Source organism: Anopheles funestus, chromosome 2RL (genome assembly GCF_943734845.2).
Source record: "Anopheles funestus chromosome 2RL, idAnoFuneDA-416_04, whole genome shotgun sequence".
In the NCBI taxonomy this organism is placed as follows: domain Eukaryota; kingdom Metazoa; phylum Arthropoda; class Insecta; order Diptera; family Culicidae; genus Anopheles; species Anopheles funestus.
Window position 1 is genome coordinate 74709133 of NC_064598.1, and position 20461 is coordinate 74729593.

General features: G+C 39.5%; 1 protein-coding gene across 7 annotated transcripts in view; it reads left to right on the forward strand.

The window, feature by feature from the left end:
• Positions 1-20269, forward strand: part of LOC125761145 (protein rolling stone-like) — a 46209-nt gene extending 25940 nt beyond the window's left edge. For 6 of the 7 annotated variants that reach the window (XM_049422034.1, XM_049422032.1, XM_049422030.1 and 3 more), the window contains exons 3-8: positions 7701-7791; positions 12793-13036; positions 13290-13412; positions 16595-16775; positions 17770-18048; positions 18391-20269. In XM_049422034.1, coding sequence (XP_049277991.1) covers positions 7705-7791; positions 12793-13036; positions 13290-13412; positions 16595-16775; positions 17770-18048; positions 18391-18442 — 966 coding nt within the window. In that variant the 5' untranslated portion in view covers positions 7701-7704 and the 3' untranslated portion in view covers positions 18443-20269. Of the gene's footprint in view, positions 1-7700; positions 7792-12792; positions 13037-13289; positions 13413-16594; positions 16776-17769 lie in introns of all 7 variants that reach the window. The other variant, XM_049422037.1, reaches the window with a different exon arrangement.
• Positions 20270-20461: the final 192 nt, after the last annotated feature.

Sequence of the window (20461 nt, forward strand, 5' to 3'; positions counted from 1 at the left end):
CCAAGATTAGAGCAAGTTTAATGGCCCACATCCAAGGCGTTATTTGCAGGCGGGTATGTGTACGCGTCTGTCTATATGATATGATTTCCGGTCATCGGTCATGTGTGCTTTTGGGTTGTTTCGTTCTCTACTTTTGCTAGTTTCACACAGACGGAAAAGGGGACTCGTTGCTGAAAAGTGCGAGGTGTGAAAAACTCGTCCAAGTTGGGTGAGTGGCAAGTGCTTTCTTTTTGCTTGCCTGCTTTCGTTTGGCTGTACAGCTTTCGGGGAAAAGTTTCGGAAAAGCTGTTAGTTTGCTGTAGCGCTGTGAACAGCGCACTAGTGTGAAAATAAGTTATGATTGAACACCCCTCGCAATTCACAGTTCTTCCCGCTGTCATGGGCCGCGGTGAGTGGTGATTTTGATCCGATTTGTTGCGAAATGAAAATGTTGACATTTATTCAGGGGTTTTGCAAGAATGTTGGCCAAATGTTGTGAGGGTGGCCGACTTTCACCCGGCACATATATTCGTTCACTTTCGTTTCTGGGTTTTAATGTTTGATTCGTCGACGTGTCAAATCATAATTTGAACGTAAATATTTAACATTGCGCGTTTGTTTGCATTTCTGCTCGATCAATACTTGAGGGAGAGCAACAAAAAAAAACTTTACCAACCATGTTAAAGTATGTGTCACCTTCGAGCGGTTTCCTTAATTCGTTCGAACACACACACTAAAACTAGCTCACTAATTAGCACGGAAGCTTTGGCAAAAGGGTGAACAAATAGGAAAGGGGAAAACGTCTTTTTAAAACAAATGAAAAATGTCAACCCCGTGCTACCAAAAGCATTCGATTATCTTGAGAAAAACAAGAAACTCTTTCGACTTTCTGCGTTATAAAAGCGAACGCGATAGAAACGATAGAGAGTAGTGAAAAGTGGCATTCATTTCATGGTTAGTCTAATTACCGGCGCGTGCAAAACGTGGAAGGTTCGAGACGATGGCTGTATAGGTTGGCTGTAGGTTGGCAATCGAATCCCAGCGGGTGGATTTCTTCCTTCGAGAAGTATTTTTCACCGTCAGCGAAAATTGATAAGCGCATCCACCATTCCGTTCGCATTATCTTTTCCCGTGAAGGTGGAAGTAAAAATAGCAAAACTAAAAAAAACTACGAAGGCTCTATAGAGAGAGAGAGAGAGAGATCAGGGAAGGTAATCTTTTTTGTGTCCTCTTACCTTTACCAGCTCGTCGGATGTTCCTTCCGACCAGTGAGCTTCCATTAGCTGGATAGCTTCTACGATCCCTCGGTGATGGTTTATTCCATTATGGAAATTGTTTTCTCCAGTAAAATTCGATTCCTCTCGCTGTAAGTGGGTGACGATGAAGTTGTTAGTTCGATGAAGTACAAATAAATGGATAGTTTTTGCTGGTTGCGAATTCACGCACTTCACCGAGTGCAGAATTCGTTTACAAAATTGTTAGCTATTTGTTTTGTTTTTGTTGTCTATTTGTATTAACTTCTTCTGAATTAGACATCAGACTTTTTACTTCTTTAACTGTATCTAAATACACACTGTATCCCAAATACAATAAGACTTCACTCAATCGGGCACTTTATTAGCCAGTTTCATTTCATTTAAAACTTATCACTAGTAAATGCCCCCTTATTTGATTACCCTTGTAAATTTCGAATAACAGTTTGGAGGTTGTATTGAACCATTTTCGGTTTAGAAGTCTCACACACACATTATACAAAGTCCACAAAAGTTGTAAACATTTTTTTTATTCATAAAGAACGGCCTAGAGTTGTAAACATTGTTGAAGAATGATATGAACCAAACTAACTACCCAAGTTCCAGTGTCCTTCGAAATGGAGAGTACTGGTTGCCGGGACAATTCATGCAAACGAGCAAGGAATACCGGGATTTTTAGGTTAACGTACATGACGATGATGAAGTATTCGATTCCTTACATGAGAGAGAAAGTGTCCAATGGTTAGGACATTGTTAAAAGAGCTTTAAAATTCAATGTTCTGCAGAAAGCCAGAAAAAATCTCTTTATAATGTTAATAATTTCGACCATTGACGCACTTGAAACAGGATGCTATTACTGAACTTTCAAACGTTGAATACGTACAGTCAAACCACAAGCTGTTGTACTCTATATTGTTCCCCGGTGGCTCATTCCGTAGGACAATTACAACACATACACGTACGATAAAACACAATACATTACAACCCAAAAGTATGCTGCGACATTTGGACATCTGTATGAAATGTGCATACTATCGCCCGGCAACATTGCGATTGGCTTTCGTTAGTCGACATTTGCGAATGAGCTACATTAGTTTCCGACCGTCCAGCCGGAACAAAGGTTCCGTCCCTTGTAACTCGGAAGAATAATTGAATTCATTTCTGGGAAAAGTTGGTAACAAAACCACTAACCAGATTATTGATTGCTCTTGACCAGAGAACCACAACTTCTGCACCAGCTCGGCAGCAGCATCGATTGCATACGTTGAGTTTGAGACATAGGGTAAAGGAGGCTTGCATACGGGAAACCGCTAGTGTCCCGGTTAGCCACCACAGCAACGTACGAAAGATAACCACAAGTGCATTCAATGTCCTGAGGGTGCTTCCATTCTCTCCCAAAGACATTCTCGGGAATGATATTCGACTCAAAACCCTGGCGATAAAGCGCACCAAGTAGGACCACGTGTCGGGTGGACATCATACTTTGAGATTCACAATGAAAACCAGACGACTGGCGCTGTTCTTTTACGTTTTACGAGTTTAAGTTTTCCGTACGGCTAGAGTAGCTAGAAGAGAGAAAAAAAGAAAATAGCACAAAAACAGCAAAAGCAACAATACACACACACACAAAAAAGACTTGTTGCCCGCTGATGGCCATTTGAATTTCAATTTAGCCCGTAGCGAATGTGTGCGGCATTGGAATATGTTTGTCCCGGATTTGTTCAATGCACCGGACGCGTACCATCTCGCCGTTTTCGTGACGATCGTGAAAGAGTGACAGTCTCCGAAACATGAGCGACAGCTCCGAACGTTCTTTTGCAACCCGGTAGAACTATGTTCCTTCTTTTTTTTTCGTCCTGAGGAAAAACGTGATCCGGCCGCAGGTTCGTGGAAAAATGTTTCAATTTACCCGTTGCACAACCGAGTCACAACGTGTGACTTTTATGCCGAGAAATAAGGCTGATACTGGATGGATTCTTTTACGTAACAACGACCTCCTCTCTCCATTTTGCAAGAAACCCTATCACGGCCAAGATACCCGAGAAATGGATGGAGTCGAAAAATAAAGCGAACGGAAACTGTTTTCCAACAATGGAAGTTTATGGGTGCCGCCTGTTTACCTAGGCAGTGATGGCACGTTCCTTGTGTGGACGGTTCCGGACGGAGTTGTATGTTTTTGGTCGAAAAGGATTTTCTTTGCCGTATTGAAATTGTGAAGAATTCGGAACGATTGTTCCGAAACTGTTACGGTGTAAAACTTTATTTAGAAAACGATACAATTTACTTTCGCAAAAATAGAATCAAAAGACTTTTTGTCTGATGGGTTTTTGAGCGCTCGTAAGACTTTCTTCGTTCTGTTATGTACAGGATCGAACCCGGTTTTTAGCTAGGCTCGGGTTTTGTTGTCTATTATGGGTATGGAATTGAATTTTATTTTTGTCATTGAATGTAATGAGTTTAGCTATAGTTTTTGAAAACAGTTTTACAGATATGACAAAGGACGAATATTTCATACGTTCACATTGCGTGGAGCTCCAAGAATTTATACTTGGAGTTCCAAGAATTTTTGAATGTTTTTAGGATTTATATTTATTGGAGTCAACAAAGTTTTTTTATTACTATTTATCGTTTTATTATTTACATCAGAACGGTTCATATTTGTCTGGCGTTTGGGGTTTATTACATTATTTATGTTTAAAACATTGTTAGTTATCTTCTAGTAACATCCAAAAAAAAATTTATATTCTACGACTTTGTTTATCATACCTTCACGAAAGCTTTAAGAATCAAACATCTTCTAAGAAATCTTCTAAGAATTAAACATTGTCTCTCCTGCCAAAGTTTAACTTCGCTTTTCCTGAAAGAATGTTGAGATCTAGGAATGTCTTATGGACAGATTTTAGATACACAATCTTCTGTACATTTGATCCTGATCAATTCATACAACTCACTGAATAACCAAGAAGACGTAAATATGACAATTAACTAACATAGAAATATTTGCTCGTTACGTACAGTGCTCGTTAGTTCTCTTCATGATATACATTTACTTATTTAACTTATTAAATTCGTTCGTATTTACATTTTGAGATGGCTTCCTTAGTAGGATTATGTAGGCCTTAGTTGCCAGATAACTTTGTACAAATAAATAAACTAACATTTGAATGTGGTTCGTGGATTCTAGGGATGTCTCAATATTAGACTGAGTTGATGTATTGGGAGATTAAGATTTTTTAAATCTCATTATAGGGTTGATGGTATGATTGATATTGTACCTTTAATTTACATCCTTGTAATGTAACTAATTTTTATATTTAATAACTATTCAAACATACCATTAAATTCCGAACAATCAACCTTGAAAAAATCAAAAAATCAACCTTGAGAAAATCAATTATAATTGAGTTTTTGTACATAAACACTGTTTTTTGTTGTTGTCAAAATAAGCTAATCATTTGCAACTGTTACGAACATAAACAGAGCAATTTTAAAATACACGTTCATAAGTATTTTTTGTGATAAAATCAATTGTTTAACCACTGCAGAGAAAAATTGCCTCACATCGAGAAACAATACAGCTGATTGATGTGATATATTACAGATAAAAAAAAGCGAAATGGCCATTAAACTAGCATTGAAACGCTTTTGGCTCAATGTCATAATTTTATCGTTCAGCATCCACCGATCCGAATACCTGCCGTGGGTAGTTTCATTCGCGACACGTGAAATTAATGACACCCAAAATCGTTTTTTTTTCCACGCGTCAGCGGTACCTAAGTGGACAACAATTTAGGGTGGAGAAAAAAGGTCCCAACATACAAAAAATGGAACAAATTCTCCCATATAGATTTGCGTTGTTTTTTTTTTGCTTACCTTTTGATTCGTTATCCGAATCAATATGTTTGCTCCCGTGGCACTCTTTACATTCGTGTTGTTCACCATATTTGGGCGATGGTAAATGATCAGTGGAAGAAAAATGTGAACTGAAATAAACATGACCATTTGATTGCGGTAGTTGGATTCAAAATTTTATGATCCACATTACGGTTGTTTGGGACACCGTTCTTGTGTCGCTTGGAATGTGGTTCCTGCTGCCATGCGTTCGATAAAAGTTTCGCGCTTTGACACACGTTTCTGCCTGAACGCGCATCCGCTACCAGTAACTCTGGCCTCTTGGAAGCCGTGTCATCGGTAGCAATAATTGAACGGGACCTGCCACAGGGCTGACATCGATTAGACAGACCAGGAAGTAGGGTTACTTTTGGCTGTTGTTTGCTTTGTTGTTTTGCAATACATATCATCCTCCATCTTTCCGCTATATTAACGATGTTTGCTTCCGAAATCGGTTCAAGCCGTACGGAAATGAAAATGCGTGATCGATTTAGTTCCGGTACCTTTAACCCGCCCGGTTGTGGTCACCCTTTTTTGCTGGAAGGAACTCTAGCAACCTCGACAGCTTTAATGGCTACCTTTATACGAAAAGGATCGCCGTATGTTTTCTTCAGGAAGCTTCTACATCGTCAGTTGTAGTTAAGTCACGTTCCGGTGTACCGTACCGTTCGGTGTCGTCCGTGGGTCACTCGAGCGCAACATTATCCACGTTTGCCGATTACGTTGCTGCGTTTCGATGGCGATTTTAATAATCTGCCATTGACGCCCAAACGTTTTCCGGTCTGATGGGTCCGAAACATGGGCTGCGAGGTGGGAGACAGCATGCTTTTGACGCTCGAGTGGGTTGCAATCGTTTCCGATAGGATCTCCCTCAACCAAGCTCGTTTGGGAGGATAATAACGTGAACAACAATAGCAAAAAAAAAAATCGTCCTTCACTCCTCCAATTGAATCGAGCTTCCGTTGCATCCTAAACGTATCCGTAACTATGTATGGGGGTGTTGTTGCTGACGACGCAGTTCCGCTTTCCATTCGTTCGTCTAGCCTTACCCAGCTTTCGGCGGCCACTCGACCATGCCAATCGTGGTTGCTAATGAATAGACCGCCAATGTTTAAGATTTCAAGAGCATCCTCTTGAATGCGCTTCGCTACGACGACAAGAAGGTGCTCGAAGATGCCTGATTCCTATCGCCAACCGCCTTCCCATGTACAACGTGGCAGATTTTCAAGATTGTTCCCATGCTTTTGGGTGTGGTTGCCAGTGCCGTGCGGTGTTTGCTAATGAGATAAATGGTTCTTAATTCGTGTATTTTCTCTGTTTACTGTGCTTTCGTGGCGAATGATACCAATCGTATGGGCAAAGCTTATCGACAGCAGACGTTCTCGATGGTGGTAAATTTATATAACGTTTTGTAACAAAAATGGGGAAAAAAACATTATCGATTCGAAGCATTAAAAATGTATACGATTTTACAACTTACAAAGTTACTTGGTTGTATTTTGAATTGCATTTCTTCCGTGGAGATCGTGGATATTTCCAGGAAAATAACATTTTCTGTTTAAAACTTTTTTAATGGTTACAGAATATTTGCTTAGCTTTCTACAGATGGATAAAAATGAATTAAAGAAATAGTTATTGCATACTTTTAGGCGACACGAACTAAAACGATAACTCACTCGATAGGTAATCATACAGAGGCTGTCGTAATTGGACGTTTATCCAAATGTCCACTGAATCCTGTTGACAAGCTCATTGTGCCTCATACAGATAGGATCACTGATGAACACCGACAAGAGTAGCATATAAAATGATTAAATTGTCAAGAATGTTTCTGGAGAGATTTTATAAAAAATCGTAAAAGTGTAAAACAAAATTGATTACGACTAGACAAGCAGTCCTTTGAAGAGATCTTTCTTAGCAAAACTATTTAGCTTAAACACTTGTTTCGAATACCATTTTGTACTTCACAATCTCTCTGTCTTGTGGTTACGAGACTTCATGCTGAAAATGTAAAGAAGTAGATTCAACCGAAAGGCATTACTTCCGCAAACTCTTACAAACCACACTTGCGTGCTAAGTGAAATCTAAGATAATCCTTTAAAATCTTCCTCTAATCCTATATTCCGTAGCTACCAACTGGAATTTTGCGGAGTTTTGTTTCCATTAACAAAATCAACTGTCCAACCCGACACGTCCCAGTACCTTCTTGGCCAAAAAGAAAAAGACCCCGGGAATACGGTTCACCCTAATTCACCGCTTCCGTTAATTTCGTACGGGCGTTGATTACTAACTTTACCGCACGCTTTACAAATGCGTTGCCTCATCTTGATTATCCACGGTTACCGTATCTATCTCTCACACACGCACACAATTTTCATCCACCAAGTGAAACAGTAGTTGGCGGAGGAGATCCGAATTTATACGCTCGGAACACTTTGACAGCAAGCTTTCGGTTGGCTACTGCATCAGTTACGGTTTGCAGCGCTTTTACGCTAGCTTGGGATAAACTTTAATTGAACCGTGTTTTGCTTATGCTGTTCTTTTACCATCTTTCTCTCTCTCTTTCTCTTCCCTCAGAGTAATGGTCACCAAAATATGGAGCAGCTGCATGCCCAAACCGAGCAGCTCACCGAACCGCGTCGAACGGCATCACTTCTATCTATGTCAGGTAAGTCCAGGTCGATGGGGGTTTTTAGGTGGGACGAAATTTGCAGGCTTTGAAGGTACTACAAAGTGAAAGATACGTACAGAAAAAAGCGCACAAACCAACCGATAGGTCTCTCCGAACGCTGGGAGGCCGTGTTGTGAGTGTTTTCAGCATCAGGAACTTTTCCAGCCCAGAGAACCAGAGCTAACGCCCAACGGAACATGGGCCTCACCCGGTGCGGCTGGGAAAACGAGCTAATAAACAGATTGAGATGCATAAATAAAAACGAGCAAAAAAGCGAAATCCCGGGCTGTTTTCGTTTCCGCTTTCACGAGCATTGTGGTGCATTGTGAGGGGTTTCCAGTGGTGCAGGCGTACTGCGGTGATGTTAGTCCAGTACTCGGGAACTACACGTCCGGTAGTTGCTCGTCAGCGTTGATAAGAGCACTTTCCAGCACATTCACTGACCGACGGTAACGGCGGCACTGGATGACGGAAGGTGGGGGGGCGAAACAGTCTGATGACATTTCCGCTTTATCTGGTTCATAATTTAGACTGCAAGGAGTGCTAAAGATAAGCCACTCCAGTCGAGCATATCTCACACCAGATGATGATGGTATATCTCAGCACGTGAAGGGTACCCGGTGAGGACTTACTACGTTCGCGAGGGTTTTTATTTTCTTCGGAAATAGGTCACACACGGTTACAAAACAAAACAGGAATAGTTCATACATATCGTTGATGGTTGGGTACGGCTTTAAAAGCTCTTCATTTAGAGAGTGTATAGTTTGAAATTTAAAAATTTCAACATTGTAAAACAAGTGTCATCCCGATATGTAGAAACCAATTTTTTACAGGCTTTTACATCGTTTGTTGTGTGAATTGCATAACTTAAGGCGTTGTACAGTTTTAATTTGCATACCTTCAATTTTAACATATAAAGTGAAAACACCTAAAAGTATGCAATTCGCACATTGGGAATGCAATTTTTAAATTGGCTTGTCGGTTCTGTTGTTACGTTTTCTCCCATTGTGCTATTTGTTTAAAGGATTCCTTTTATAATAGTTCCTTTTTTGTTGCCACATGTTCCCTATTCGTCCGCACTCTGTTCTTATTTTATTGCGGCTCGCGAAACTTTATCATCCTCGCGTCAATTTAAACAACGTGTCGTTTACCGTATCCATTGTGATTTGTACCATCACAATGGCCACCAATAATGCATATCGTGCTGTTTCCGGAACAGCGCAGCACTAAAGCAAAACCATTACACTCATATTACACACGTGACTCGACTCGACATTCGTGCGGGACTTGAAAGCTCAAGCCGGTATGTAACCACCAGGCGTCTCCATGAAATTAAAACACCCAGGCGTAGGTTTACCGCTTTGCCGGACCAGATGTGAACCCGGCGGATGCTCCCTGCATGTTTGTGTGTATGTGTGCGTTAACTGAACACAGCGGGAAGTATGTAAGTCACCGAACGGAGCCACCCAGTTTGCATACGTGTACGTGCGCTAGCCCGTGAACCACAGCAGTCGGCATCGTAAAGCATCATTTACGCAAAACCGTAAATTTGCTGCACTCTCTTCTTGTCTGGTGTGCTTATTTTTCCTTTCCGTACTCTCACAATAAAATGCGGAATAAAAAAAAAATGGAAAACGAAAAGGAAAAACAAACACACAATGACCCTCGAATGCGCCAAGCGTGTAGCCACGATAAATGCCACGTGCCAACAGGGAAGGATGCTGCACTTTGAACTGGAAATGAAAAAAAATATGAAAAAATGAACCTAAATAAATTAAGCTTTGAATGTGTGTGTTTGTAGAAAGCTACACTTAAAGCGGGAGGTGAGTGAATAGCCCGGGATGGAATTGAGATAACAAGAAAAAAAAACGGGAACAAAAGAAGAGGTGCCGCCACTGGAACAGTTTTCATAATTTCGAACCTACTTGAAAGGCCAAGGGCTAAGCTGTCCTCAACAATAATCAATAACCCGTAGCAATATTTGAGAGCAGTGGCAGCGATAAAAAACAACAACGGGAAATAAATATTCGATCGGAAAAATCAAAATAAAGAAAACAAGCTTCAACGTCGCAGATGACAATGAGGGAACGGTATTGAAAAGTTGCAGTGCAGCCACATTCACGGACAGTGGTAGGACAAAAAGGGATGAATATATACGCATGCACACAGCCACAGAAGCAAAACTATGCACACAATGCACAGAAATACGCCAAAAACGCTTCACTAAAGTTCGGAATATTTATTGAAAGCAGCCATACGGGAATGAAGCAGCAGCAGAATAAAAAAAAAATGGCACCCCAACCAGTGCCGTCCTTTAGGCTCCACAACTATGAATCATGGGGTTTGGAGCACCAAAAAATGACGTGCCACAAAAATCAACTTTTTTCGGTACGATTGAGGTGCAGTTTGGCATGGTGAGCTTCGCCATTCCGCCAGCTCTGTGCCATTTTCAAGAAAACAAACAGAAGTAGAACAAAAACAATACACAAAAACCGAATTGCGAACCTCTTTGCTGGTGCTGCCTATCACATCATGAAACAAATTGAAAAACACTGCAGTCAAATATTTATGTGTTGTCGCTTTGTGCCGACGCAGCTCGCACGTACTTGTGGCTTCAACAATGCTTTAATTAATGCACATAATGCGCAAGCCGTTGCAACCTTCCGTCCCTCGTTCAACGATGATCACAATCACAATTGCATTCTTAATTTGTTTGCCTATCAGGTGAAGCATTATTTGTTACAATCAATTGTTTTTCGAAGGACAATCATTATCTCCGGGCAAGCAGTGAAGACAAAACTGTAACCGAGAACTTTCTTCGTAAAATGTTGGGAAAGGAAGATTAATTGGAAAATGGGGTTGTAAATACCGAGTTGTAAATACCGATGCAATGTAAAATTTCATCATTTGGGAAATTGAGAAAAACATGAAAAATAGAATATATCTTTTGTTTCATTTTGTTCTATTTCGCGAGAAAGAACAATAAAAAATGTATTTTTTGACAATACATTAATAGCGTATGGGTTAAAAAAGTAACTCTTTTCGAATGGATAACATGGAAAATGATACTCTATCAAACTAAATTGCATTTTAATCAATAGGAAATAAAAAAAATATTTTTTATAAAAGGAGATTGAAGGCATATTTTCCATTCCTTTTTCATCAAATTATACGTCGTTTTGATCATCGAATTATGTATTTGAATTTATTCTTCTCTACCAATTTGCCCAGAACATCTCGGGTGGAGCTGGGGCATGTTAGTAATGTAGGAATGCTTCCATCAACCACTCCATTCGATTTCCATGAATTTATACTTTCACATATGGATATCTATTTTAGCCAATTACTTTTTGATCGTTTAATTGGTGACTGAACCATTTTTCGCCCAACACACATTGCTATTAATTTTCCGAGTATCCGACCGACATGAAGTGTGTCCTGATCTCTGATATTTTTCGGATGGACTCGGATGGAAGTTCTTTTACTGTGCTGTCTTTTGAGATGTGAAATTTTCACAGTATACAAATAGCTTGTATACATTGACTACAGACAGGTATCATTTTGTAGCTATTTAAATAAATAATACGCGATACTTACTTAACTCTCGATGTATCTGAGGCCTGAAGTCATACATACCGAAGAAGAAGAAATAAATAATACAAATATTTCTTTAGCGAAGCAAAGTGAAATAATAATCAAATAAAAAGGAAAAGAAGGAAGGTGGAATTCTCTAGTTTCATTCATAATACAGAAAGTAGTATGTGACAAAAAATTATAATATTGCTGTTTCTAACGAACTTTAATCGTTCAACCACTTCGGCAAACATTAGTTGATTAGCCGTCCTAGCGTTCTATTTCCTAATTAATTCTATCGAACCAACACTATTCATTTCGTAGTGGTTAATGCTGACATTTTCATCTGAGAAATGTCTTCCCTAGTGGTGAGCGTTTTGCATAGTTTTGCAATGTAAATTCGACGCACATAAATTAAGTACAAGTTTAGATGATTTTTACCTTCTTTGTCCTTCTCAACCAAATTCTCCTCAGATGTATGTAACAAAATTAACATTGTCTTTTATTTTTTTATTTTTGTTTATTTACATAAACAGCTAGAAAAAAACACCATCATATCCTTACATAGTTTCCCCAAAAAGCTCTCTAACAAATATAAACCAGCAAACAGTTGTAAATTTATGAACATTGCACTAGCCCGTAACCACGTAGCACACGGCTAGCCAGGCCCGAACAGACGAAAAACATGTGCCAGCGTGGTGGGCAGTTTTATGTGACATTTATCCAAAGCCACCCCGTTCGTTTAACCCTATCCCTAGCGAGTAATTTAACGCAAATGTTCTTTTAGACGAAGGAAAAATGGAACAGGCAAAGTGGAAAACTCTATGCAACCGTAAATATTTCATCACTTCATTTCTCTCAACGATCCGATGCAGAGTTTTCAACTTCCAGCCGGACCACCAAAATGGACAACATGGTGGGGTGGGTGGGATGAAACATTCAAACAGTACTCTATCACCCATTCCAACCGTTGGTTCTGCATATAATCAGCACATGATGTAGATTCGGGAGAGAAAGCGCAAAAAAGTGTTACTGGCTGCAAGTCGTAGGATGAAAAAAGGTTGGAAAATTCGCGAATAGAAAAACAACGTGCCACGGTAGTGGTTAGGGGAAGTAGTGAGGAGTAAAACAAACATCTCCCAATCACAACTTTGTGTTAGGCGAGCAGAGACAAATCTGCATTTCTGCAGCTAGCCTACAGTTACCTACAGTTGATGACCATTTTCCTTTTACGCGGTGCCATTTTATCTTGTTCGCACTTTGTTTCGCGTCCTATAGTTTGTTACCATGCGCCGAAGTGTTTTTTTTTCTGTTGTTTAGTGTGTTTGATTGAGTTTATTTCTTTCGTGTTTTTTCCTTCTCCTTTGCTTTCTATTAAACGAACTGTCACAGCTAACGTGCACCTTTATTGCTTTCTATTTGCAGTGGCAAAGCAGCACCCAGGTCGGTATATGCTACCTGCTGTACCGGTTGATAGTTGCCATCGTGTTTCTGGCGATGCTTGTCTGCTCCGTGCTGGACATTGGACGCTCCGAACCGATGTTCGAACATCACTACGCCAAATGGTGGATCTACCTGACACACTGGGCACTGATAGCGTGCACCATACAGGCCTGGCTGGCGGCCATCATCGTCACCAAGGGTTTGATGATTGACCGGAATGAGTTCGGTAAGAAGTGAACCAAAAACTGAAAGCAAAAAAAAAACAAAACACAGTTGCATTCACCGACAAAGCAACACCCGGAAGTGGCATCCGTTGCGCTCGGTCGCGAGGAAAATGTCAATTCTATTACTTCCGTCGGTCAGTTCTGTGGACGATCCTCTGTGGACGGTTTCCGGAGATTTGATTTTTTGCCTTCATTTCCTGTTTCCCATCGCATCTCATACGCATTTCTCTTACTTTTTCACCCTTTCCCAACCAGAGTGGAACATTCATGTCGCAAGGGAAAGCCGACTACATTCGGTGTACTGGATTGCGTACACGATTGCTACCGTCTACTCATTCATCGTCACCATCGTTTACTGGATGTTCGTGTACGATCCAAGTGAGTATAACGTGTGCTGTTTTCCCGCATGGGGACCAAGGTGTGGCACTGCATGTGTATCCTTAATTGATATAATATTCTAACATAAGCAAACGCATTCACCAACTATACACACAAACACGTATCTACACGGGACACTGGGCAAACTGGACAGGGATTGGAACGGAGGAGTGAAGAATGTTTTATGAATATGCATTTCATCATCGTTTATGTCCATCTCGGGAGAGTTTTGTGCTTCGATGAATGTCCGGCTAACGTACACAGCATCCTGATACATATCTCCTTCTAACACACTGCGATAAGTTTATAGCATACTTCCGGGCTTAAGCCTATTACAAACAGTTCCTAGAAATGGGTCTCTTCGACACTAGCGGCAAAAATGTAAGCTGTTATCGATTTATAACTTTTGCAAGAGGATAAAATTAGTTGGAAAATCTTTTCCCTGTTATTAAATGGCAGCTAATCGTTCTGGGAATCGTTGTGATTTTTTAGTTCACTGCTGTACCAGACACGATCTTTTGTGTTTGGATTCTGGGAACAGTTTACCCATGTTGTCCCAGGTTGGATTTTTTTATACAAAACATTTTTGTTTTATTTCTTATACAAAATTCAAACATGTTATGATTTTTTTTAATAAATTTAACTTGCATAATACAATTAAAAATGATAAAAAGAAAAAATATATAATCATGGGTGTCTAGACTCCCCTCTCTCTGTCTAGACTCAAAAGGAGGAGCATTGAAGCTGATTTTGGATTCATAAATTTCGGAATTATTCTATTATTTTGTTTGTTTTAGTTTGAGTTTGTTCGATCGAGATTTTGTTGAAGTAGATTCTTGTCAGACAGAACAGTTAAGAGTTGAAATAGTTCAGTTGTGATAATAACAGAAAAAATACAATCTGTTGTCTCTTTGTTTACGGTCTTTGAAGAATAATTTTATAATATCTGATAATATTATCAGATATTAATATAATAGTTATTTTTTTTTTGCTCGGTTAGAACGGCCTGGCCGTATCAAGACTTATTTTACCACGTAGCAGGATAGTCAGTCCATGCTACGGGGAGACGGTCCGGATGGGATTTGAACCCGGTCCCTGCCGTGTGGATGGGCGCCGTTTTTCACATGCACCACCGGGCCGCCCCATATAATAGTTATTATATACAAAAAATAATTATAATAAAAAAAAAATAAACCTTAAAGCTATTTAGCATATGAACCAATGATAATTGTTTTTATCTGCTGTGCCCTTCTTCAGGTTTTGTTTTGTAGTTGCATTACTTGGAAGTATGTAATAACAAATTTAAAATAATATTAAAGATCATTCGCATATAAAAGCAAAACTATTTAGACACTCTGCGGAATAGTTAATGATCCAGCAAATACCAAAACATTCCTATATGAACATTGCCTTATAAAGACCACAAATTGCACATTTTCAGGCGCAAGCAACCCTGTGCGTAAACTGTCGTAAACTGTGGAGTGAAAAAAAGTATTTTAAAACTTTAAACTATTGCATTTATGCGTTTCTACTAATATGCGATTAACATTAACACTTATCAAACATCTTCACCTCTTTAGCGCTTTTATTTCATGCTACAAACCCACATCTGACTGCCTGTGGAAAGGTTTTCGTTTTGCAATTAGCGTAACAATAAAACTATTCTCTCGTACATCCGCCTCTACACGAAGTGTAGAAACTCTCGTTACATGCTATCAGCACTGCAACATCTTAAGCTTTTCAAACCGAGAGTACCGGAAGCGTAGTGTAGCAGTGACGAGGCCAAGAACTTTTTACACTATATTGTGCCTTTCTTGTTGTGGGGCGTACAACTGTAAGCATGTATAACAACTCTGTTCCGGCTAGTCAACACGAGCAGAGTCAAATCATTATCCTACAGCTAAGTGGTGTTACCATTGCACCAATTTTTGTTTTGTTTCTTGTTTGGGGTGCAAATTTGCTTACGAACTCTTATATTGTCGCGGCTTTCCACACCTCAACGACTTCCGGTGTTTTGCATGAATGTGTTGAAAAATCTTCATCACCAACAATCACCAGATGGTTTGAAGATACTGTTCGCAAAGAATTACCATTCGTATTTTATTTTGCAACCATTTCATGCTTATCAGAACTGTTCCATACGGCACCACTTCGTAGAGTGGGAGCCTTTATACGATGTGCATACAAACGTAAAGTATGCGCGTTAATTTCTCCAATTCATTTCGCTTGCTGGTTCGCTTGTATTGCAGTTGTATTATTCCTATTTCACATCCGGCTAGGGTACCAGCATGTTGTTAGCAATGTCGCATAATTTGGCATCAGTTTGGTGTGCACGAGAGTGTAAAGATTGCGAATTTTAATCTCTCCCAACAATAGAGGGCGAGTGTCAGATCGTACCAAATGTCGACGTGGAGTAGATGCATTCACATACAGTGCGGCTGTGTGTTGCTACCGGAAAAAGAAGAAAGAGATTATGTCGGATGGATATTAAAGTGCTGTTGTGATGTGTGTACGAAATGAGATGCAGCCAGTGAGAATCTTTTTGTTCGGTAGTGTATGGCGTACGGTTCGTTTTTTTTATGGAGACGCCTGGTTGCTCATTAGTGACATTAGTGCTGGTGTCCATGCGACATTGTTTGGAAAACGATATGTACGAGGATTGTGTAACGGATATTGCAAGAACTTGTCGCATTTAACAGTTGTTGATATTTGGAGTTTTAATTTATGATGCGTTTTTATTTATTTTAAGTTTTAGTATGATTTAAGACGCTTCAATTATTTTTCAGACGCCTTTTAAGACGTCTGATCGTGATGGAGGATGCAAATCAAAATTAGATATCTCATTCTGTCTCTCCCTCTTAAAACATCGCCTGATCACAGATTCAATATCTAATTAACTTAATGGGTCACTATAAATAGACAAATTTATGTCATAGAACTACCAATACGTCACCAGGCCATTTGATGTATGAACTATACACAATGACAGCACTATAGCAAATCAATCGCAGAACCTGCCAACAAATCGACCAAAATCAAATTAAATCCTCCTTGATTACACTTTATGCTGGTATATCGGTCAGCAGCAGTAGAAGTTGTTTGGTTTGCTGCTAATAGAAAAGTTTAATCTCTTTGCCCAATTTTGCTACCATTTCCGTTTCCATTATTTTGCTCCCGAAAAGGTAAAAACCGTGTCGATGCCGTTAATCTCATGGTGCACGTGCTCAACTCCATCATTATGCTAATTGATCTAACCATCGTCGGACATCCGATCAAGCTCAACCATGCGTACTGGACGACCGGTATCGGGGTGGCCTACGCGCTGTTCTCCATCGTCTATTACTTGGCAGGCGGAACGGACAGGTAAGGTTCATTCACAGGTGTCCCCCGACCCTCCATCTCGCTGAAATAAAAGTATTAGAACGCCTGTATCCACTGTGCACATCCTCCCGGCCATAGTGTACAATTTGTGGCGGATTAATTAGACTGTCAATTGCGTTTGCTATTTTGCACCTCTCATGGGATATATGGTTGGATGATTCCCAGCCAATTTCATGTGTGTTTGGCTGAATAAATTATGCCATAAAGCAAGTGGCAGCACGGCGTTGAACCAGAGTGCTAGAACTTTTGCCCCCTCCATACACTACGTGTACTGTGCGAATAGTGCATTAATATTTGAGCAAAGTTTTGCCCATCTTCGGGAAGTTTGCTTACAATGCGATCCGATGTAGATTAGCAAGAAGGCTAAAGATATGTGCTGCATTCGGGTAACGAATGATGGCAAACCATTTATTTTGCACTCATGAAGATGAAGAGCAAAATTAATCAAGCTTCCATTATTCCCAAGATGGTGATAATTGTTTGCCAACGATTTAGTGCAGTGTACTATATGTTTTTTTTTTTGAGAATTGCTATTAAATTGCTTTTATTTTCTTTTATGATTGCACAGCTATCAGAAGATGTGTTTTTAGAATGTTTAAATAAGAAAAATATTTACTTTTAATTTTAAATTATTAAATTTTAAAACACATATTTCATATTTGGTATGAGGATTGAAAAATATGAATGATATGAATAATGTGAAAAATAATAGCAAAATTTGCATAAGATTGTATAATTATTAATCTAATTTTAAAGCTTGCTTATTTATAAATTTGTTCGTATTTGTAATAATTGTTTAATAACACTGTGTTAACTAATAAGTGTTTTAAAATTAACTTATTGGTGTAAAGGCAACTAATTTATTTGTGAGCTCAAAAAACCTTTTACTAAAAAAATGTTTTTTTTTATGTACCCAGAAATTGTCTCCCATTTTTTAATGTCTCTTTAATATGCGTTTATCTAACCTTCCCACCAGACACAACGATTCCAGCATCTACAAAATGCTCGACTGGACCAAGCCGGGCAAATCGATCGTCATCTGTGCGCTCGGCATCTTTGCCGTGTTTCTGATGCACTTCCTCTGCTACTGCCTGTACTGTCTTCGGGTGTGGCTGTACGCCCGCGTCTGCGTCCAGGGTAACAACAGCAAATCGAGCAGCCACGAGAAGATCACCTCCATCACGCGAACACTCTCCTCGATGGAGGAAGCACAGCGGGAAAACTTCCTCAATCCGACCGCCGTCGTCGATCTGAAGTGAGCAGCTGGGGGTTTTGTTTTTGTGGAGGGATTGCGCTAACGCCGAAATGAGCCGAATGCACCAGTGCACAAACTACCCATACTTCGTCCTATTTTCATTTCCTACACTTACATCCCTCACCTTCCTGGGATCTTCCTTAAAACCACACTCCCCGATTCGTACCTTGAATGTATATGCGCGCGTGTGTTTGTATTGTTGGGTACCATTTTGGCAAGAAGCTCAACCTCATATTGTTCTGAAGACAAGAAACAAAAAATCATATCTCTTTCTCTCTGTTTCTCTCTCTCTCTTCTTTTCCCTTTCATCACAAAATCGCACGCTTTCCGTCATCTACGAAGAGAGTCGCGCCATGATGGACGTGGCTCGCGCCAGGTGGCCTCCTTACGCTAGTGCACTTTGCTCGACCAATATTACCACACAAGAGTTAACAGCGATCCGAACGGCGGGCATACGGTGTGATGGTGCTCGTGCGCTTTACTTTGGGATTTTCCGTTTTGCATTTACCGGGGGGATGTGTTTTTAATCAAAAAAAAAAAAAATTGTATAGTTGTACTAAGGATCGCAGAAACAAAACAAAAAAACCCGATCGTATGATAGTATCGTGAGAAGCAACGTAGAGCGCATAGCAGATACCTGATCGGTGTTTTTTTGGGCCAACCCAGGTCGGCAGAATTCGGAATTCAATTTGTCTTGCTCCTTTCAAAGGACACGCAACTAGAGGTACGCAGGCGGGCAATGCATGGCGTATGGTAAGGTGATTTCAATACTCGCATTTAAAGTATTTCCGTTCAGTTTGTTGTAAGTTTAGGTAGTGAATTAATTTACCAAACCATATCCTGTGTGTTATTGCCAAATTGCCGTACGTTGGTGATTACGTTCGTTCGTTGGAAAAACGAAACAAAATATGAAATTCCAACAAAGAAAAAACAAACAAAAAAACATTCCGATATAGTATACCTCTCTAAAAGAAAGTAACGATTCCTCGCTTTTGCTTTACTTTACTTTACTTTTCAACCCCCCCTCGTCTCGCACTCACACTCCACTATTCCCGTACTAGATTTCCGTCGGGTTCGTTCACCGTAGTATCTCTTTCCCGTAATCGTATTATAACAACAAAAAAAAAACAAATGCAACACAACAAAACCTAAACAACACAAACAAAAAATCAAAACGAAAAAAAATGAAAAAAAAACGAAAACCACACAAAAGAAAAACATGTGAAAACCAAAATAAAAAAAAACACCGATTGAGCGCCTACCGTTCAACCAACTGACATCACTCACGAAATGTTAGATCTTAGCGTATAAAGTTACTATTTGCTCACAAAACAAAACAAAAAAAAACGTTTTTTGTCGGACGGTGGTGCGGGGGGTTAGATTCACACACAAACACACACACTCAAAAAAGAAAGAAAGATTATTATAACAATAGCAAAAAAAAAAAGAAATTAAAAAACAGTAAGTCACAACACACACAGTCACACAACAAATTAAACCAAACAAATGTTGGATCCGTAAGAATGCGTCTTTAAAGTACAGTCGTTGATTCTAGAAATATATTTGAAGACATAAAAAAGTATCATAGCAAGGAAGAAACGTAAACAAAACAAAAAAAAATCAAAAAAAAACAAACCACATTAGATTGTTTGGCAGGTGCGGGGAGTATGTAATGAAGAAATTGGGCATGCGGTTTGGTAAATATAGTAGAATACAAGAAATGAGGAAAGAGTGTGAAGATATGATAGGCAAAATTGCGTTAAACAGTCTGCAAGATAAAGCAACAACACTGGTGATATTCTCAGCTGTTACAGAATGGAAGATGTTGGATACAGCTCGTTGTGCGTTGATTTTAGCAATAAAAGTATTGGAGAGCAAATGCAACACACAGCCAAGCGGATGGATTCTCTCCACTCGGTGATGCATCTGCATAAAAGTATTGCTAATGTAAAGCCTATAGGATGCATTTTATTGAGATATAAATATTGAAACAGACAAGCCAGTAGTAGAAACAAACAAACAAACAAAGCAAAACATAACACGTGTTAAAACAAAACTGACATGCTACGATGGTGTGGCACTGGAAGGGAAGGAAATGGAATCAAACACTAAATTTGATGCAAAGAAACCCCGAAAACAAAACAAAAAAACATTCCATTTATAAATTTGATTGGTTTGTTTAGAGTGAAGTGAATGCAAAATATATAAAAATCATGTTCAACCGGTTGGTGCTTCTGGATCGTTGCTTGGCTTGAGAAACGTGCGTGATTGGGTTACAGGTAAGGAAAATTTGAATTACCCATAATGTTTTTTCATATAAAAAAATGTGTTTGTTTTTATGTTTGACTGCTTCTATTTATTATTAATCATTATAAGATTTAACTATTTCTCAACGAACGTGACGAACAAGACA